This window comes from Podarcis filfolensis (assembly GCF_964270895.1).
Source record: "Podarcis filfolensis genome assembly, chromosome: 3".
NCBI classification, from domain to species: Eukaryota; Metazoa; Chordata; class Lepidosauria; order Squamata; family Lacertidae; genus Podarcis; species Podarcis filfolensis.
In genome coordinates this window covers 74975074-74996766 of record NC_139606.1, presented here as the reverse complement: position 1 = coordinate 74996766, position 21693 = coordinate 74975074, and the positions used below count along the sequence as shown (strand labels likewise).

Below are 21693 nucleotides of genomic sequence, written 5' to 3'. Positions count from 1 at the left end.
ACGAGCGCAGCCATTGAAGGACTGTGCCCTGGATCCCCACGTTGGCAAGGCGGTGGTCCAGGAGTTCGTGATCGACCATGTCGAAGGCTGCTGACAGATCTAGAAGAATCAGCAGCCCCGACCCGCCTCGATCCAGCTGCCTGCGGAGATCAGCTGTTAGGGCGACCAGAGCTGTCTCGGTCCCATGACCAGCGCGGAAGCTGGACTGGAATGGATCCAGAGCCAATGTTTCATCCAGAAACCTACCAAGCTGTTCAGCAACCGCTCTCTCAATCACCTTACCCAGGAACGGAAGATTCGAAACCGGGCGGTAATTGGATAGATCTAAGGGATCTAATGATGTTTTCTTTAAGAGCGGACGCCCCACTGCCTCCTTCAGTTCCCCTGGGAATATCCCGGTGCCAAGGGACAAATTGATGATATCCCCCAGGGGGGCCCGCACCTCGACTGGACACGCTCTAATCAGCCATGACGGGCACGGGTCAAGAGGACAGGTGGTGGGCTTTCCAGCTCGGAGGAGTCTGTCCACATCGGCTGGAGATATCCGGTCAAAGTGGTCCAATACTGGACCCGAGGACAGTCGAGGGGCCTCCAGTTCATTTATTGTATCCAAATTGGCAGGGAGGTCATGGCGGAGCAACAGGACCTTCTCCGCAAAAAAGCTCACAAATGCCTCACAGCTGTGTGTCAGATTGTTATTTAAATTTGGCTGTCCTTCAAGGGACGTTAAAGACTAAATAATTGCGCCGGGCGAGAGCTAGCGGATGCAATGGAGGCCGAGAAGTAAGACTTCTTAGCAGCCTTCACTGCCATCTCATAGGTTTTCATAAAAACCCTATAAGATGTTCTTGAGGCTCCGTCACGGGCACCCCGCCATACTCGCTCTAGCCGTCTGAGGTCCCGCTTCATTTCAATAAGATTTATTACAAGAGTGCCATCTTTGGTACATTACTGTAAATATGTTTATTCTCTCAAGGAAATCTGGGTTTCAGTAAATATTTAACACCTAGTTTTTGTAGCAACTGTACTGTCTTGCCTTTCCAAATAATGTTACTTACACGTCACGATGGGGGTACATTCTACATTAGGATTTCCAGAGTATTAGCACACCTTGATTGCTATTTTATTTCCTAAAAGCCCCAGTCTAGGCATCCTTCTGATCTCAGTGGGAGAGTTAAGCTCGTGCTCAATTCTCTTGCACTGAAACCAGTGGGACTTGAAAAGAACTTTACTGCTCCTGAATAGTGCTTTGAGACATCAAAATCCATGAACCCTCAGAGTTTATACCATGAGTCATTGCGCAAGCAGAAGTTGCTGCTCAGTCATTGCTGACAGGACTCGTTAAGTGAATCCTGCCCATAGTTCTGGAGCATATGCAGAATTCCAGCTGAACTTGAACTTCTTGTTAGCACTCTTGGAATCTTCCATGAAACTCCAGAGTAGCTTACACATGGTTTCTAGGCATTTTTTTTCATCTGGACAGTGCATTATGTGTCTTCACGCTCCTTCTTTCCTCCCTCCCTCCACCTCCACCCCCTTTATCTTTAAAAGATGCAGAATGGCTATTATTAGTGTATAAATATATTTGTGAACACAGGTCTTGCTGGATTGGGTGTGCCATACCCTGGTTTCCTGTTCCAACAAGAAACTTGAATTGCCCAATGATATTGTTGAGAAGCTTTGGACATACCTGGACAACATCCTTCATAGCAGGAAGCTGCAGAGTCTCTTCAAGGATGGAAAGACAATCACCCTACGTTTTTCAATTGCACAGGTAACTTGATGTGTAGATATGTTCAGGACAGTATGAACCTGTTTATCAGTGGGTACTGTATAGTCTACGCTGGGCCTTTTTGGCTGTCGCACCTCTTCCATCATAAGTTCCCCTCTAATTTTCTCTGGTAACCTCCACTAACTGTTAGCAGCTGTTGCTCACCCTGACTGCCGTATTCCTCTAATATTGCGAATGTGCCTGCTTCCATATTTATATGTATTGGCTGCAGCTTGTATGTATATATAATCCTCGTGTGCATGCGAGAAATTTGGTGTGGCTTCCAGTGAGGTCACAACTGCTTTGTTCCTCCCTGGTCTTTTAAAATCCTGTTTTGTGACAGGGCTTAGGACTTGCCGATCAGAAGGTTGGCGGTTCAAATTCCCGCGACGGGGTGAGCTCCTGTTGCTCGGTCCCAGCTCCTGCCAACCTAGCAGTTCGAAAGCACGTCAAAGTGCAAGTAGATAGGTACCGCTCCAACGGGAAGGTAAACGGCATTTCCGTGCGCTGCTCTGGTTCGCCAGAAGCGGCTTAGTCATGCTGGCCACATGACACGACACGGAAGCTGTACGCCGGCTCCCTCGGCCAATAAAGCGAGATGAGCGCTGCAACCCCAGAGTCGGTCACGACTAGACCTGATGGTCAGGGGTCCCTTTAACTTTACCTTTAAGACAAGGTTTGACCTAGCATGTTGTCTCTCCTTATGAACCACAAGCTGTAGCCCAAGATTCAGCCTTACCTTGATGTGTAAACAAGGCCATCTTGTGTATATTTATTCAGAAGCAAATCCCACTGAATACATTGGGATGTAACTCCCAGTACAATAGGGTCTAACTCCCAATAACTGGCTTTGTGATTATAACTGTATAACAGATAGTTTTAGGCTGTAGCCCTAACTTATCTTGGGAGTAAGCCCCAGGGGAGTCAATAGGACTTGCTACTGACTAGGTTAGCACTGTGCTGTCAGTCTTTTATTGCCCAATAAATTCTGCAATCATGCGGGAAAATTAGCTCTGTAATTTTTTGAGAACATACTGCTTTGAACAGTTTAGAACAAACATATTTAGGACATTAAAATATAGAATGTTTATAAGAACAAAATCTTTTCTGGTCACTTTTGAAGAACCTAATCTAAAACGTCACTAGAACAGGATATGCGGCAGAACAGCCTAGATGACGTTTAGAAAAGAGAATTTTTTCATTCTGCAGAAGCACATTGCAGCTTTTAGAATCAGTGTCACATTTGACTTTCAGAAAGACTGCATACTATGGTATTCCCCTCATCCACATGTTAGGGGTCTTTAGTTTGGCTGTCAGCAGGTCCTGGCTCCTCTTTTGTCAGGATCTAAGCTTACAAGGCACCTCAGTGGATTATTTGTCTTAGAGACAACAATATTTTTGTTGGAAGGGACAACAATACTGATGGCAGAGAGAGAGAGGGGTAAAGAATAATAATAGGTGATTTATTACATGATACATAAGCTGCAGTAAATATCTGTAACTCTAACCAAACATCATGTAAGAAGACACTAGATGGAGAGCTTCTGACCTTCAGCTCCCCTAGTTATTGACCATTAGAGTATCATTTCCATGTAGAAGGTTGCCCGTGAATTGTCTTTGATTCTTGTTTTCTCTCCAGGTCATGAATGAAAAGCTTTCCACCTCTTATGCCCAAAAAACCTTGAGGGACGTTGGCACTGTGCTAAGTTGCTGTAGTGGCATCCTGTCTGTGCCCCCTCTCTCGATAGTTTACACTGCAAAATTTGAGCTCCTGGTGGACCTTCTGAGCAAGTTGTCCTGTCTGGCGTGTTGGCAGTTGTCATCAGAAGAGGCTGTGTCACCCCAGTTGCTTGAAGTCCTCCAGCTGACCTTCCAGCAGTATCTTCTGATTCAGAGGCAGCAGGCCAATGCGAACCGCGTATTTGGGCAAGTGACTAAGCAGCTGCTTCAGCCGTGCCTGCTCCTGAGGCATTTGCTCACTAGCGGGGCATGGACACAGGCGGAAGACGGCCATCTGCGTCAGCATCAGAGCAAGGAGATCCGGAGCAGCATAGAAGCCCTGCTGGTGGCTGGTATTTTCCGGCCAGAACTCTTGCCGTCTTACAGTGAAGAGTTGCTGCAAGAGAAGGAGCCTCACGCCGTAAGAAAAGGGGGTTTGAAACATCTGCTGCTGCCGGCCAGCACAATCCAGGCTAGATTAGAAGATGCTAGTTTTTGTCCTCCAGCTCTTCATGGGAAAGTGGTAGCAAACTCAGTGCCTCTGCTCTTTAAGTTGTTCCTAGAATCTTACAATAAGGCCGAAAACCACCTTGTCTGCTTCCACATGCTCACCAGGCTTTATCGCTGTCTAAGGATTTCCAACCTGCAAGAGGATCTTTGGAACAGCCAGTTTTCTCCGTCAGAATGGACCTCGGAGCTCCTGGCCGTGGAGCAGCTTTTGAACTCGGTGCTGAGCAATGGCATCTATAACGTTGCCGCGGATAGGATTCGGCACAAGGAAGTGCAGTTTCACTTTTACCGCCAGCTGGCACAGATTCTGGTGAGTCATTCCCAGCCTGCCATCCCTGCCTGGTTCAGGTGTCTCAAGGCCTTGATCTCCTTAAATCATTTGATTGTGGAGCCTGATTTGGACGACTTGGTGGCCTCTGCTTGGATTGATGCAGAGGTCTCTGAGCCACGTACGAAAAAGGCTCAGGAGACACTCGTCGCGACTCTCTTCCACACTTACGCCAAGCTGCGCCAGTTCCAAAAGCTCTTTGAGGAGGTTCTGTCTGTCATCTGCCGTCCTGCTGCAGAGGAGCTGAGGCTCCCGGTTCTTCCTGCAGGCATCCGGGCCAAGCTCTGCGAGTGCCTCCTCGATCTGCCACCCAATCAGATCCTGGACATTGTGGCGCTCATACTGGAGAAGTGCCAGACTTTCCTTATACCTGATGTCAGAGGAGACTCTGACGTGGCCTCGAAGCTCCAGTCCATGAGCTCATTGCTGCACTCTGTTCTGTTCCATATGAGGAGCTTAGATGATTCCACCCCGTTGCCTGTTGTGCGTCGGACTCAGGCTCTGATGGAGACGATGCAGAGGGAGGTGATCCGAGCTTTGTTTGTCCTGCTGACAGATTGCCAGGCAGAAGAAACAGAGCTGGAGCTTTGGGTAGAGAAAGTTGGTGGCTCTGCTCTCCTCCTTGCTTGCACTTGGGTAGCGGTCAATACTCTTTTCAGTTTAAATTGCCCCAAGTATGCCTCCCCGGTAGGCAAAACAACCTTGGCTCTTACTGATTCCACCGTAGGCAACTGGGACTTCTCGGCTGTCCTCCCTGGTTTGGATACGCAGTGCTGGGAGAAGATCACAAAGCTCTTAAGCTGTTCCTGCTCAGGGAGCAGATACTGTACAGAATGGCTGGTGCTTCAGAAAATGAAGATGATGCTGATGCAATCCAGCTCTCAGACAGAGGCATCCCACCAGGCCTTGCAGTGTGCTGGAGCTTTCATCCTTCAGTCTGGAAGATGTTGCACGAATGGAGAAGAGTCAGAGCCCTGGGATGGCAATGCAGGCGCAATAACTAGCCTCACTTACCCTACCACTCATTGGCACCTCGTAGTCTCCAACCTTCCCATCCTGGCCCCCTATCTATCCATGAGTGATACATGGTACATTGCAGGTGTGCTCCTGAAAACACTCTTGGCGAACCAGACACAGGCAGCCCCTGATGGTGACGGCAGCTCCTTAATCACCACTGGAAAGGTGTCTACAGATTTGCTGCATAGTCCTCTTCTTCCAGAACTGCGGGCGCTACATTCCTCTTTCCTAAGCCACATAGTCCAGCACTGTGCGAGCATCGTTGCCAACCAGCCTCTACAACAGCTGTCTGCAGAAGATGTCCCATGGTGTGAGTTTGACCCTTCTGGTCGCAGTGCCAGCACAGGGCCTAGCAGCGAACCTTCCATGTGCTGGACAGCAATGGAGAAAGCTGCTCAGATTATACTATCATCAGCAAAGGGGAGGGATTATGTGACCTTGGAAGAAGAGCACCTCAATAGGCTTTTGGGTTTGCTGGATATAATTTTGGCGTTGAATCTGGACAGCCTCTTTCCTTTGGGCCACACGCGGTGCTTCCTTTTGCTGTTATCTTTGGCTGCCAACACCAAGGCAAGCGTTGCTTGCAGCGAGGCCTTGTCTCTGAAGTTCAGGACAACCTGCTACCGTCTCCTGGCCTGCCTGCAGACAGGCAGGAACGCAAATTCATCCTTCAAGGTCCTGCATGCCAGTGATGTTCTCGAAGCGGCCCTCTCCTCTGCATTTGCAGCGTGCAAGACTTCGGCCGGCGTTTCAGCAGCTGCTCCGTGGGATGAATTTCTATGCGGGGTCCAGGTCTTTTTGGAGCACTACCTTCAGTTCACTCTCGAGAGGAGGCAAAGTGTGAAGCTGAACCTGGAAAAGTTCATGTTGTTCCTAGCCACTTGCAAGCCGTGTGCAGCCAGCAGCGAACATGCTGAGAGTTGGAGCCCTGCAGCTGACCAGCTCCTCTTGGTGGCAGTAACAGCACAGTGTCAAGTTCTGACTTTGCACCTCCAGCACCTCCAGCAGCAGGGGACCCATCAGGCTTCAGGAACACTGCCTGTTTTGCTGGAACAGGCAGTGCTGCAGACGGGAGCAACCATCCAGCTCTGCCTTAGAAATCACACAAAAGGCCAGCCGTTGCCTCTGGTGTTCCTGCCATGCATTACCACCCTTCTGAAAGCAGATTCTTTTCTTGCGCAGTCAGTGACGGGGGAGAATGCGCAAAAAAGCCCCGCACAGCCGAGCAAATGCCAGCAGCTGTCTCACCGCGAATTGTATCAACGTTTCTACATTCAGCTCTTGAGAGAACTTGACTTGGCTGGTGGCAACGTCCAGTTTCTTTGCTCCGCACTGCAGTTCCTAACTGCCTTCTGTTCCATGCCTGAACTGTATCCTGCACAAGCAACTTCCATTGTTGCATTTCACTCCATCAGAAAACTACTTGCAGGTAACAACTGGTTATCCTTCCTACTCTCTCAGCCCTTTGCTACACATGGAAGCCTTAAGGGAGTCTGTGAGTTAAAATGTTGGTACAGACATCCAGCTTGGGGATGGGGAACCTTGGGCCTTCCAAAAGTAGATGGACTACAACTCCCCTCAGCTCCAGCCACTGTGGTCTACAGTCAGTAATGATGGGAGTCGTAGTCGAAGGGCCACAGGCTCCCTATCTGGCTGATAGCTGCTGCTTAATAGCACAGCCTTACTTGCTGTCGTGCATTGTACCACCCACCCTGTCCTATAGCAAGATCCCATCTATTTGTTGTACTAGGCAGGGAAAATCATGATGATGTTCCCTTAGAGAGTTCAGAATCAAGGTCATGTGTCAGGAGAAGGCCGGGCCACCCGTTCTTCTCCTTAGCCTCAGGCTTTTGAAAGGAATAGGGATCCTACCCACATAAGAAGCACTTACTCTCTTTGATGGAAGCTTGTGTGTGATGAAAGATACAAAGAAAAGGCTAAGGAGTAAACCCTACACAAATAGAGTGGCGTCCCTAAGACGGTTGGATGGCGCCTTGTACTCCTCCTTCCAGCAGCTCCTGCAACCAAGCTAGCACCAAATGTTTTGTTCTGCTTTCCTTTGGACCATATCAGTGAGACTGAGGGGAGTCTTGCCATCTGAGCAGCCCAGGACCTCCATATACATTGCCCAGGCTTTTGTCCTAGAGAGATCATTTTGGTGCTGCTAGTGCAGCAAAAACAATGCAGGAGGCAGCCATTACGGGTCTCTGCAGCCACAGCAGGCACAGTGTTTCTCCAGCAGTTTCATTTCACCCTCAGAGAGGCACTCCATTGTCTCTCGAGACAGGTGGATGCCAAGAACTTCAGCAGAAGTTCAGAAAAGCGTTACAATTCATGCAAACCCATTTTGTGAATTGTTCTTAAAATGATTCAGAACCCAGCAGCCTCTAGCGGGCCTGGAGTTTGGATGATAGTGTTGTCTTTCATTATTGCAGGTCCTGGAGTCACCGTCCAAGTGATTCGAGATCTGGAAGTGCAGCTGACAGAACTGATGGCCCAGCTGGTGGAGAATTGTACCCCTGACGACTTTTGTGCCATGTTGCGGGTGGTGCTTGAGGGATTAGATGTTCGCAATATTTGGAAACAAAATCATGAAGTAGGGGGAAATGATTTACTTCTCTTTTAAACTTCTCATATGCATCACAACTGTTTATTGCCCATCCTACTCCTTGCTATGACATTACATAGCAACCATATGACAGCAAGCACTTTTTTTACTACTCTTATGTGGAAAGGAGGTATCAGAATGTGTAGGATTGAAACTGGCATGTTTGGGCATCTTAGGCTGGCTTCTACAGAATCAAACTATTTAATCTCAGGATGAGGAACAACCTCTGGTCTTGCAGATATTGTTGCTCTCCTCTAACTTCCCTTGGTATTGGGGATGATAGGAGTTGTAGTTCACAAACATCTGGCAGGCCAATTCCTGATTTAACCAGTGTTGCCTATTCTGTGTGGCGCTGGCTCTCCCAAGATCTCAGGTTGAGATCTTTTCTCAGATCTACTGCCTGATGTTTGCTTTCTTTGGAGATGCTGGAAATTGAAGCTGGGACCTGCTCAGGACAACATGTATGTTCTGCCCATTGAGTTATGGCCCTTTCCCAAAGCGCTTTAGCCTTTCACTTGTAAATACTGTAAATGGGGAATTGGGCCTCTAGTACAGATCCTACTCTGTTTACGTGCTAATATCTCAAGTTTTCAAATGCTTGTCCTTGCGTTACTAAAACCACATGCACCAGAAAAGTATTGGCAGAGTTGGGGGTAACCTGTGGGGGTTGCAGAAATAAACATATATTTAGGGAAAGGAATAATGCCCTAAAAGAGCCCAGTAAGGACAGTGTTCAGTGGCCACAGAAGGAAAAGCCTGAAAACCAGTGTGTCTGTGTGAAGAAAGAGGGGGAAATGGAAATGGAAAAAGGAGGTCTGAGGAAGAGACATATTAAAAAATATTCTACATGTCTAGAAAAAAATGTATAACGCAGAGTCTGAACTCTTATTTTGATGGACTTAAATTTTATTCATTTCCATGGAACTGTGATTGTACCTAACTTTCCTGGGGTTGCACCCTTTCACTTTCACGTCTCCTGTTTGAAATGTTTGTTTTTCTTTTGTGCAGGAAGCATTGTCGGCTGTTACTCTAGTCAAAGTGCTGCTTGGCTGCCCTTTAAGCAGAGAGAAAGAGAAAGCGTTCTGGTTTTCCAGTCCCCGGATAATCACTGCTTTCGTTGTGAGTATCTCTGCAGCCAGAACTGTGGTGCTTCAGAGCCTATCTGTGCTACTGACACTAATGCACTCCCCGCATGTCTTTTATTCCCAAGGAGTGTGTGGTGGGGAGCTGGTGTTGTTGATCGGACTCCAACTCCCATCATTGGCCAAGCTGGCTGGGGCTGACGGGAGCCGGAGTTTGGCAGTGTCTGGAGCACAACAGGTTCCCCACCCCGATGTGTACATGAGTAGATGGAAAGTGAGGAGCTACACTTGTTGGGGCCATGCCCTTTCCAAGCTTTAGTTTTGCAACATGGCTGGATTTGTGCACTTCTGTATGGGAGTGATAGCACTCCACTTCCAAAGAATCATAAAGGGAGGGAGGAATTGTTTCTCCAAATGGGGACTGGATGAGTGTTCCAGACCTAGGGTTACACAGTGGGAGAATATGAAGCCACTCTGGACATTGGAGTGTGTTAAAGTTGCACTAAGGGGATGTTCTGTCAGCTCAATGATTTCTCCTTGTGCAAAGGAATCTTCACCCCCTCTCCCCACACAACTCTCCCACTCAACCCTCAAGAGCATAGCAGATTTGGGCACAGGGCAGGATACGTGTCAAGGGAAGAGAGGGGGGAAATTATATTGTGTATGCAATGAATATATAGATGAATTGATGAAGCAGTTGCAATTCCAGCAGAAAATAGTAACCCTCCTTCTTTTCACTTAAAAAAAATAAAAATAAAATTGTTTGTGCTCCAGAACTAAGATACCTAACAGGGGAGTGCATAGCCATCATAACATAAACCGAAAATGGAAAAAGTTAAGTATTTACAAAGTGGTACAGAAGGGAGGGGAGGGGAATTGCTGGCCGCATCAGAGACGTTCAATAGGTTCCTGTGATGCAGGTACAAATAGAAGTTGCAGGAACGATGAAATGTCCCTTCTGGGGAAACATCATCTTTCCGAATTTCAGAACATCACTCATCCAGCGCTGGGGAGATGTAGTATCCCAGCAGGTGATGTGCAACCTTGAGACTCTTGGTGTGTGTGTGTGTGTGCAGAAAACAGAGTTACCTCTATTGAGCTAGAAAGAAATGGTAGCACAGAAGGGCCGTCGATTTCTGCCTATATTGCTTGGTACATCCTTCTGCCGTAAACGTACATAAACTTTTACAAAGTCAGATTTCGGGTGTCTTGCATACAGAACTATGGATCTTCATTCACTTACCAGTATTCCTTCTGTTGGAGAAAACCACATGTGCCTCCGGAAGCTCTGCTTCATTGTTTGATGGCAGCAGAAGCTTGCCAGGAAAGGACATGGTAGAGAAACAGGGGCACACATCCTTTCCTACAGCTGCTGCTTCTTTCTTTCCTTTTTGACTCAGATGCAAATGAAAGAGGCATCTCAAGATCCAAAGCGCATACCCATCCTCGCAGTACCTATACTGGAGACAGTGGCAGCCCTCCTAAGGCAAGGAGAAGGCGTTCTCTCTAACCCGCATCATGTCACCCTGGTGTTCAATATTCTTCTGACTGTCCCTCTCGACCAAAGGGAGTATGGGAACATCTTCCTGGGAATTCACGAGGTTCTCTTTTCCATCCTGCAGTGTCATCCTAAGGTAACGAAGGGGGCAGAGTTCGTATGTTGATTTTGATGTGTTTTTATCCTTTTTCCTAAGGTCTAGAAGTTGCTGGGCAACAACTCCCATCATCATGATTTTATTTATTAATTCCATTTCTAGCCCACCTTTCCCCATAAGGAGCTCAAAGTGGCATGCATAGCATTCCTCCCCATTTTATCCTCACAACCACCTACAGGTAGCTTAGCTGTGATGGGATGGTGAGCTGCTTGTGCGTAAAATCCTGATCCCTCAGAGTTTGGCTAAGTTCCCAAACCTCTGTCTTTGATGGAGCTCCTTAAGCATGGCTCCATCAATCGCTCGTTGAATCGGACAGTGGGCGTTTACGGAACTTCTTCCAGCATAAAAGCTCCTTAACGGAAACGCGTCTTCTGGACTCTCGGCGTGACAGTTTCCGCCGAGGAGTGGGTGTCCCTACGGGAGGTCCTGAAACCTCTCCACTGTTCTCGCTTGAAGTATCTCTGAGCCCTCCCTCCGACTCACTTTCCCTTGTAACTCCACTTCTCCCCCTGCTGGTCCCCTCCTCCGCTGAGTGGTCTCTCTCACCCTCCATGAGCCCTTTCACCTCCTTCGTCTCAGATGACAGTTCCCTGACATCCACCTCCCCTCTAGGGCCCCCTTCACCCCCTTCCCTCCCCTCCTCTGCGGGAGGCGAGGGAGCAAAACCCCTGAAGGAACCTCCCTCATCTTCCGAAGTTTCGAACACTTCCCTCCACCTTTTGCTGTTCCCGGTTTCCAAGTACTCCTCCTCCTCGGAGTCTGTACCCCCTTCCAACTCCGATTCCCTGAATCCCTCCAGTTCCTCCTCATCGTCGGTGGTGCCAAAGTACTCCCTCCGGAACCTCGCTACTGTCTGAGGTTTCCTGGGGAACCTTTGGTGGAACGTTTCGATCAAGACCTCGTCATGGACCTCCTCTGCCTTCACCCAGGTGTTTTCCGACTCCGGTTCCCCTTCCCACGCGACCAAATACTCCACCTGATTACCCTTCCACCTGGAGTCGATGATTTCCGCCACATAGTTGCGGCTTTCCCTTTCTTCTATGGCTGGCCCCCGTGTGGACACCCCTTCACCTTCCCCCCTGTATGGTGACAGTAATGACCTGTGGAATACTGGGTGCAGTTTCATGTGGTTCGGTAACCGGAGTCTGAAAGCCACTGGGTTGACCTGTTGGATGACCTCAAATGGTCCCAATCTTTTGGGTCTCAATTTCTTGCAACTCCCCTTGAACGGCAACCCTTGGGTTGATAGCCAGACCCGACTCCCCACCCTAATTGTTTCACCTTCCCTTCTGCTCTTGTCTGCCTGCCTCTTATATTCTTCTTTGGCCCTTTCTAAGTTGTGTTGGAGTTGACGATGGATCGCTTCCATTTCTTCTACAAAAAGTTCAGCGGCCGGAACACTCCATCTCTCTCCTCCTTCCCCTGGAAACGCCCTGGGGTGGCACCCATAATTAGCCAAGAAGGGGCTCATCCCTGTGGACACATTCTCTGCATTATTGTAAGCAAATTCCGCTAGTGCCAACTTTTCGACCCAATCGTTTTCTCTGTCATTGACATAACACCTCAGGTATTGTTGAAGGATACCGTTTGCCCTCTCCGCCTGCCCATTGGTCTCAGGGTGCCTGGCAGTCGAAAAGTTGACCTCTACGTGCAACAAGCTCATAAGCTTCCTCCAGAATCTGGACGTGAACTGTTTCCCTCTGTCGGAAACCAGCCTCAAGGGGGCGCCATGCAGCCTAAAAATATGTTCTACAAACAATTTTGCTGTCTCTTCCGCCGTGACTGCATGTGAGCAAGCTACAAAGTGACCCATCTTAGTTAACTGGTCTACCACGACTAGTATGGCGGTTTTCCCCTGGGATTTGGGCAGATCAGTCATAAAATCTATCGACACCGCCTCCCACGGTCGTTCTGGTGTGGGTAACGGTTCTAATAACCCCGCTGGTGCCCGCCTTTCTCCTTTGGCTCTCTGGCATTGGTCACACCTTCTCACATACTCCCGTACATCCTCCCTCACCTTGGGCCACCAAAACTCCCTGGTCACCAACCACATGGTCTTGTGTTGCCCAAAATGCCCCGCTGTGGGATTGTCGTGCAGCTGTTTGAGTACTCTCCCCCTCAATTCCCCTTCGGGTATATATAGCGCCCCTTTGTAATACAATGCCCCGTTTCTTTCTTCAAAACCTCCGGGGTCTTCTCCCTCTCTCCTTAAACCTCTGAGCTTCTCCTGGGCGTACTCATCATTTACCGTTCCCTCTACCAGTTCTCTTTGCCCCACCCAGGCCGCACCACACACCCAGTGGTCCTCTGGGATAATATGTCTCTCTTCTGGCGCTCCCTCCCCCTCCAAATATTCAGGTTTGCGAGAGAGAGCGTCCGCTCTGATGTTCTCTGGACCTGGCACATAGCAGATTTCAAAATGGAATTTGGAGAACTCCTGGGCCCATCTCACTTGTCGTTGGTTGAGCACTCGTGCCGTTCTCCAATACTCCAAATTCTTGTGGTCCGTACACACTTGCACCTTATGCTGTGCGCCAATTAGTAAGTGTCTCCATCTCCGGAACGCTTCGTGAATGGCGAGTAGTTCTCGGTCATATACCGTGTAATTCCTCTCGGATTTGTTCAGCTTACGCGAAAAGAAGGCACACGGTCTCCATTCCGACTTATTGCTCCCTGGCTGAAGCAGCACCGCCCCCACCGCCCGGTCTGAGGCATCAGTTTCCACTCTCATGGGTTTTTGTAAATCCACATGCAGGAGCTGTTCTTCCGAAGCGAATGCCTTTTTCAATTCCTCAAAAGCGTGCTCCGCCTCCGCCGTCCAAACGAATTTCTTCTTGCTGCTTAGACAGTCCGTGATGGGAGCCGTTAAGTGGGCAAAGTTCTTGATGAATTTACGGTAAAAGTTCCCAAACCCTAAGAACCTTTGCACATCTTTTTTCGTTTTCGGTGTCTTCCATTCCAGCACCGCCTGTACCTTGCCTGGATCCATGGCTAATCCCTTGTCTGATAAGCGGTACCCCAGGAAATCCACCTCCTTGGCGTGGAACTGACACTTCTCCAATTTCACCCACAACTGGTTTGCTTGCAGCTGGCTCAGCACTTCCCTGACATCCTTTACATGCTGCTCCTCATTCTCTGAATATATCAGCACGTCATCGAGGAAGGCCACGCAATTCTTGTAGAGCAAAGGTCCCAGTACATGGTTCATGAGCGATTGAAAACAGGCGGAGCCTGCTTGTAATCCAAAGGGCATAACGAGATATTCGAAAGCCCCTAGGGGGGTGAACATCGTTGTCTTCCATTCATCCCCCTTCTTTATTCGTATCAGGTTGTACGCTCCTCTCAGGTCCAGTTTCGTGAATATCTTTCCCTTCCTCACCCTGGTCAAAATGTCATCAATCCTGGGCATGGGGAAAGTCACTGGTTCTGACACGGCATTTAGCCGCCGGTAGTCCACGATCAATCTCGGTTTATCCGTGTTTTTTTTGTCCACAAAAAACACTGGGCTGCCCCCCACCGCTCTGGACTCTCTGATGAAACCTCTCTTCAGGTTTTTGTCAATAAACTCCCTCAACTCCTGCATTTCCCTGTCTGACATGGCGTACAGCTTGCCCACGGGGAGCTGGGCCCCAGGGACCAGGTTAATTTGGCAGTCAAAGTCTCTATGCGGTGGTAGTTTATCTGCTTCCCTTTCGCTGAAGACCTTGCTCAGGTCAGCGTATTGTTTGGGCACCTTCCCTTTGTCCGCCACTTCCATCCCTGCTAGGGAGGCTTTTGCCCCTTCTGGCACCTTTCCCTCTTTGCAGTGTTCCAGGCAATGTGCTGACCCAAAGGAGACCACTCTCTGATGCCAGCCCACTAGCGGGTCATGCAACGCTAGCCAGCTCATTCCCAAAATGACTGGCGCCCCTCCCAGGGTGGCTACATTGAACGCTATCCTTTCAGTGTGCCTTGCCACCCTCATAACCATTGGGACGGTCTGTAGGCTAACTTCTCCCCCCAACAGCTCCCTCCCATCAATCGTGGTGACCTGCAGGGGGTTGCTTAAAGGGAGTGTCTGTATCTGGTGTTCAGCTGCAAACTCCTTGCTCATAAAATTACAGGAGCTGCCTGAGTCCAACAGCGCCTTGGTTTTTAGTGGGTATCCGTTTGCCAGCTCTAGCAGCACCTCTATTACTAGAGCTGGTCTTGGAGGTTCCGGAGTGGGCACTTTTACTGCTCCTTGGCCTGTCTGCAGTGCCCTGACAGAGGCAGACAGGCGTTGGCTTTTACTGGCTCCTGGACTTCCTCCTCCTTCCCCCCAACAGCTCCCGCCATCCCTTGCCATTCCTTTCTTTGCGGGCAGACTCTGGCAAAGTGACCTGGCTGCTGGCAGAGGTAACATTTCTTGGCGCTCTTTCCCTCCTTCTTCCTCCCTTCACTGGGATTTGAAACTGCGCGCGCGCGCGCTGTTCCAACTTCCATCGGCTCTCCGGGCGGGAAACTGGGTTCTGGAATCTCTGGAATGCGGAAATCCCTCCAACGCTCTCCTTTCCCCTCCCGCTTCTCCAAGGCTCTTGCCTCCTGGCGCGCTCCAATGGTCAGCGCTGATTTGGTCAGCTGGTCCATAGACTCCGCCCTGGGCGCCCGGGAAAGTTCGTCTTTCACCGCCGAAGAAAGCCCCTCTTCAAAGAGCATTTGAATGGGTTCCGCCGATAGGTCCCACCCCAATTTATGTATCAACATTGTAAACTCAGTCCAGTACTCACGAACCGATCGGCTCCCCTGTTTGCAAGCCATCAATTGTCTGCGCACCAGTCCCTGTTCAATCTCGCTGGAAAACATCAAATCCATGGCGCGAAAAAACTTCCTCGCGTCCTTCAGCATGTCACTATTCCCTGCCATCAGGGGCCGGACCCAGTCTCTCGCCCCCCCTTCGAGATGGCCAATCACAAACGCCACTCGCGATGCCTCATCGGGAAAGTCGTTAAACTGCAGTTCGAGAGCATACTGCATCTCTGTCCTAAAGGCTTGGTAGTTCCTGGGGTCCCCCCCAAACTTCTGCACCATTCCTGGCATCTTTCTTGCTAGTGTAGCGCCTTTTGCCTTTTCTGCATCCTGCGCCCTCCTTTCTTCTAGCCTCGCCGTTTGCATTGCTAGCTGGAGTTCCAAAACTCTGTACCTTTCTTCCAGAGTTGGACCTTCTCCAGCTCCTGCTGCTCCTCCGGCTCCGGCTGGGTTGCTCATGATGCCTCTCTGCACAAGCTGCTTTCAGGGACTGTCCGATTGCTGTGATGGGATGGTGAGCTGCTTGTGCGTAAAATCCTGATCCCTCAGAGTTTGGCTAAGTTCCCAAACCTCTGTCTGTGATGGAGCTCCTTAAGCATGGCTCCATCAATCGCTCGTTGAATCGGACAGTGGGCGTTTGCGGAACTTCTTCCAGCATAAAAGCTCCTTAACGGAAACGCGTCTTCTGGACTCTCGGCGTGACAGTTTCCGCCGAGGAGTGGGTGTCCCTACGGGAGGTCCTGAAACCTCTCCACTGTTCTCGCTTGAAGTATCTCTGAGCCCTCCCTCCGACTCACTTTCCCTTGTAACTCCACTTCTCCCCCTGCTGGTCCCCTCCTCCGCTGAGTGGTCTCTCTCACCCTCCATGAGCCCTTTCACCTCCTTCGTCTCAGATGACAGTTCCCTGACATTAGCCTAAGAGAGTGTGATTGGTCCCAGGTCACCCCTTCAGCTTTGTGACCGGCTTGTGTATTGAGAAGGGCAGATGGAGGGATGTTGCATCCAAAACTGGATTGTGAGTTTTAGGCCCCGTTAAATATTTTTATGGTTGATTTTCTAGTAGCTTGTCACCCGCCCTGTGATCATATTGCAATGGGAGGGTGGGAGATAAATTTAGCAAATAAATCTGTTTTGAAGTTAAAACACGGATTGCCTTTTGTTCCAGTGCTTCAATGTTGTATTTAATTGGTTTGCAGGTGATGCTCAAAGCAGCTCCATCTTTCTTGAACAGTTTCCATAGACTGGTTATTTCAGTTATGCACGAGGGGAAACAGAAAGGAGACAGAGGTCTGGTATTTTATTTGTATCCCATTCTATTCCTACCCTGTGATCCTGTCCTGTGCGTAAAATGCTTTTGCATAGCGGAGCCAGCTACATCTTGCAAGATTTGAAGTTTAGCAGCACAAACTGGAAAATGTTTATTCCAAAATATGTCTTGTTTTTGCTCAGTAGGGCTTACATCCTAAAAAGTGTGCATCCTAAATTAACTAGTGCCGTGCAGTGGCTTTGTGTGAGAGAGTGTTCATTTATGGAAAGGTGAATCATATTCGGTAGTGGGTGGAGGCAATGATCACACCAAGAACCAGTAAGACCTCACTCCTTGAGGTGGAAGCCTATCCCAACAACCACAACATAGAGAGAAGGGATGGTACATCAACCTTTGTCTCTGGTCTCTCATTGGCTTTTCCTGATTGGTCAGTCACCTTCCATTGGAAGAAAGCTTGCCTGCCCCTGGTGTATGGAACTGCAGCCGAAGTACTTCAGTGAACATGCAAGGTCATGTTTCTTTCTATTCTCCTTCACAGCACTAAAATTTGCCCTGCACAGGTCAGGAGGGAGTTCCTGTTACACAGTCTCATTGTTTTCATATGCATACATTCTATTCAGCCCCTTATTTCCCTCATTTTGTTAACAGTTTATAACAGGCTGCAGAAACGGTTGTGTTTGGTTGATTTTTGGTTTGTTCCTGTATTTTACAGGGGGGCAGGTGGGAGAATCACGAAAGGATTAAAAAATAAAACTCTGACTTTAAATTTTGCTTTCCAAGGGATCACAGATGAATTTGAAGTTATACTGAAGTGTGCCCACTTGGTGGAGCGTATGTATTCTTATATTGCTGCAAAAACAGAAGAATTCACTGTGTTATCTTCCTTCATTGTGGCCCAGTATGTAATTGAACTGCAGAAGGTAATAATCAGCTATTTACTATTTATTTGTAAGAATGGAAAAGAGAAGAGTATAATGATTATGTTCCTTGTGCATCAAACATCATAAATAGATTGCAAAAAGATTCTGGAGCTTTAAGAGATGCTTGCAATTAAGGTAGGTTTTTATTAGAATTTGGAAACTAGCCACCAGCCATGACGGCTGCCTAGTACCACCGCTAATGGAGGTGGTCTAAGCTCAGGGCTTGCCACCATGAGAACAGGATGATGAGATAGATGGGCCTTTGGCCTGATCCATCAGGACCTTTTCTTATGTTCTTAAACCTCAGTTTAAAGCAGGGTTTCTGATTCTGGTTTGGAGGTGAACTATGGTGTGCAGTTACCATAGTTTGACTGGTTCAGGAGCCTTGGCAAAGTGTGCTTACAGCAAACCCAGACAGTGCAGGGAAGGGAATCGGGACCCTGCAAGGCTGAAGCCTGTTCCTGACATCGGAAGCTGTGTCTTTGTTGCTGATAGACTAGCTGTTTTTTTGAGTCTGCTTCTCGGCAGGTGCTCTGTTGTCTTTCTTTCTCTGCCTTCACCCCCTCTCACTCACTCAATACATACATACATACATACATACATACATACATACCCCGCCTATCTAGCTGGGTTTCCCCAGCCACTCTGAGCGACTGACAGCAGAATATTGAAAACATGATAAAACATCAAACATTTAAAAACTTCCCTATACAGGGCTGCCTTCAGATGCCTTCTAAAAGTCGGATAGTTGTTTATTTCCTTGACGTCTGATGGGAAGGCGTTCCACGGGGCGGGCGCCTCTACCGAGAAGGCCCTCTGGCGGTTCCCTGTAACTTTGCTTCTCGCAGGGAGGGAACCGCCAGAAGGCCCTCGGAGCTGGACCATGGGGGTGGAGACACTCCTTCAGTTATACTGGGCCAAGGCCATTTAGGGCTTTAAAGGTCAGCACCAACACTTTAAATTGTGCTTGGAAACGTACCAGGAGCCAGTGTAGGTTTTTCAGGACCGGTGTTATATGGTCACGGCAGCCACTCCCAGTCACCAGTCTAGCTGCTGCATTCTGGATTAGTTGTAGTTTCTGGGTCACCTTCAAAGGTAGAGCACATTGCAGTAGTCCAAGCTACTACAAAAAAACCCCGTCCCATTTAACATACAGTTCATTAACCAGGTGTTTCATCCGTAGTTGACATACTAATTTGAGCACCCATTTTTCCAGTTCAGGGAATAAGTGAAGGAGGATTCTGAATTTTGTGTGGAAGCAAGCTCTTCCCCCCAGTTCCCCCTCCCCCATGTATTTTTATTTAAAATATTTCTATACTGCTCTTATCAAATGTTGCCAGGATGGTCCACAGCAATGCAACCAAATTCTATTGAAAATACTATAATATACATCAGAATCCATGGAACACAATCCATGAATAGCACTTAGGCGCAGCATTCATAACCTGCTAGCACCTGGGTGAGCTGAAATGCCTTTCGCAACTATTGGAAGAAGATGGCACTTGCTTTATTCCAGACAAGAGTTAGTACCGCAATTTGGGTGCCATAGTGGAAAAGGCCGCCCCTCTGGGTTGCATCGGGACAGACCTCAGCAAGTCGTGGTGCAACAAGGTGAGCGTAACTAAAAGTTCTTGGCATACAGGCAGGTCTCTGTTGGAAAAGGAGTTCCTTCAGATATCAAAGTCCCAAGGGCTCCATGCATCAACAGAAGAACCTTAGATCTGCCTCAGCAGCAAATTGGCAGCCCGTGCAGGTTTTGTCCCCCCCACCCCACCCCAAAAAGCACGTCACATGCTCATCTTAGGTTGCCCTGCTCAGCAACCTCACCACTAGCCGCAGCTCCTGAAACAGTTTTAAGGGCAGCTCCCCCCACCCCCATGGAGCACATTGTAATCATTTATTTGATTTCTTTCTTGCCGTTCACCATAAAGTCCAAGGGCGGTGACAGCAATTTAAAATACAGTCTGCTCTGCGAATGTTTAGCATCAGCATGACAGTATTCTGCAGTTTTTCCAGCTTTAGGGGGAGCTTTTTCAGGAGGATGTCGTACTTCAGGTGCAAAATAAAGGCCGGTTGTTGGCTGCTGGAACCCCATTAAACAGGGACATATAAAGATGAACGGTTTTTCTTGGTAATAATGATTCCCCAGCCATCTCGGATGATGCGCGTTGGTCATTTTGTTCTTCGAAGGCAGCTTCCACTTCTGCAGCACTGCCGAAGCTGCATGAACTGTCACAGCGATTAGAAGTTCACTTCATTAGGAAAGAGTTTATTACTTGCCTGGGGAAGAGAGGGGAAGCCTGGATTTTAATGACAGCCTCTAGTTTAATTTCCATTATTCTAGGAACTTAGTGCGACAGGTCTGGAAGCATGAAGCTAATTTGGGCTTTTGGCGCATGGAGGGAGGAAAGGAGAGGATCTCTCTGTGGCAGAAAATAGCACAATCTCCCCTTGGGGCTAGAAATCTTGGCAGCTAGATGCTTCCAGGGTGACATTTGAGTGCAGAGATTGTGCCAGTTGTGGGGAAGGCTGGAAGGGAACAGCCAGCGCTCAGGTGTGGAAGATTTTTATAGCCAGTTCTGATGATTGACAGGCTTAGAAGTGCTTAAGAGGATAATAGATAATGAGTGCATATCCTGCCTGAGGAGGTGACAGTGGAGGAAGAGTGTGTTCGTGTGTGTTTATGTGCATCATCACTTTCAGGGCTAGTAACGTCGTAAAGCAAAGCTGGTTTAATGAAGTGAATGGTCTCTTCTGCACCTACTGTCTTCTCTATAAAGGACGGCCGTGTTCTCAATTTTTGTTCTATTATTCGTTACATACTGATGAACTTCATGCTTTGGATATATTGTCTTGAATTTGAAGGATGATTTCAAAAACAATATACCACTGAGTGAAACCAACATCACGGCCTGCTCCTCATACCAGTCCTGGGCGATATATCGATATATCACCCAGGCCTATTGCTGAGGAGGTGCCCCAACTGGCTGTGACTTTGCGGCTCACCTGGCCTGCTGCCACTGTAGTTCACAGCGCCACCTGTTGTCAGCTAAGCAAACTGCTACATGACAGCGGCCTTAGGGAAGTATATCATAGGAGAGGTACGTGCTAGGTTGCCCTGTAACAAAGTTGTCAGGATGGCTTACAATAAAGAATAAAGCAAATTTAAATTCAATGGTAAGAACGCATGCAACAATAAAAGTGTACTACATTTTAGTGTTGAGATTTTTCAGTTTTTCAGCAGGTCTTACAAAATTTCAGGTTGTGTTTTTGTACATCAGGTAACCTGCTGGACAGATAATAAGCTACTGTATTACCTTAGAGCTTTTACTTATGAGTGTTGCGTGTGTTTAATAACACGTTTTAATGAGTCATTGTGTTCCCTCTAGGTGACTTTGCACCCAGCTGTAAAGAAACATCTAACTGAGGGGATTTATCACATCCTAGATCTTTGTGTGGAGCGTGATATCAAGTTCTTAAATGCGTCCTTACCAGTGGGAGTGAGAGAAGTTTTCAAGGAACTGTATCACGATTATTCTCACTACCACAAAGCTCTAAAGCAAGGGGATGAAAAGTACACAGCATGAGCTACCTATTGTCTACCTGCTGCTTTGAAATCTCACAGAGGACTGTCTTTCAAGGTGATGAGCACTTGCTGTTCTTAAGGTTTGTGTACTTAGTATCTGAAATCTAGAGGCTGTGTTCATCTGGACAGGTGCCCATATCAACTTCTGTGTAGGTGACTGACAGATGTATGCTTTCCTAATGATTGCAAGCATGTTTTGAAGAAGAAATTGCTTACTCGGTAAAGAGATGCTGGAGTCAGAACCTTCAAGAGACAATGCAGTCTTCTTTTGTTGTAGGCAATAGGTATTCATGTAGAACAACACGTGGAAATAAATTATGTTTTTGGTTTATATGTTTTTTATACTGAGACCAAGAAAACCACTCCCTGCATTGTGCTGTAATTGTGAGAGCTTGTTAATTAATTAATTGATTAATTAAATTAATTAATTAATAAACCTAATAATTCTTTCTTTTTTAAAAAA

The 21693-nt window shown here is 48.1% G+C and overlaps 1 protein-coding gene and 1 long non-coding RNA gene across 4 annotated transcripts in view; both read left to right on the top strand.

Moving 5' to 3' along the window:
• Window positions 1-21693, top strand: part of URB2 (URB2 ribosome biogenesis homolog) — a 25157-nt gene extending 3464 nt beyond the window's left edge. For all 3 annotated transcript variants that reach the window (XM_083605982.1, XM_083605981.1, XM_083605983.1), the window contains exons 3-10: window positions 1598-1774; window positions 3411-6774; window positions 7781-7941; window positions 8962-9072; window positions 10436-10669; window positions 16654-16744; window positions 17505-17644; window positions 21034-21693. In XM_083605982.1, the coding sequence (XP_083462108.1) occupies window positions 1598-1774; window positions 3411-6774; window positions 7781-7941; window positions 8962-9072; window positions 10436-10669; window positions 16654-16744; window positions 17505-17644; window positions 21034-21231 (4476 nt within the window). In that variant the 3' untranslated portion in view covers window positions 21232-21693. The remainder of the gene's footprint in view (window positions 1-1597; window positions 1775-3410; window positions 6775-7780; window positions 7942-8961; window positions 9073-10435; window positions 10670-16653; window positions 16745-17504; window positions 17645-21033) is intronic.
• LOC310759201 lies at window positions 18655-19414 on the top strand. Its single transcript, XR_014546262.1, has 2 exons — window positions 18655-18757; window positions 18997-19414. It is a non-coding gene; the product is annotated as an uncharacterized lncRNA (long non-coding RNA).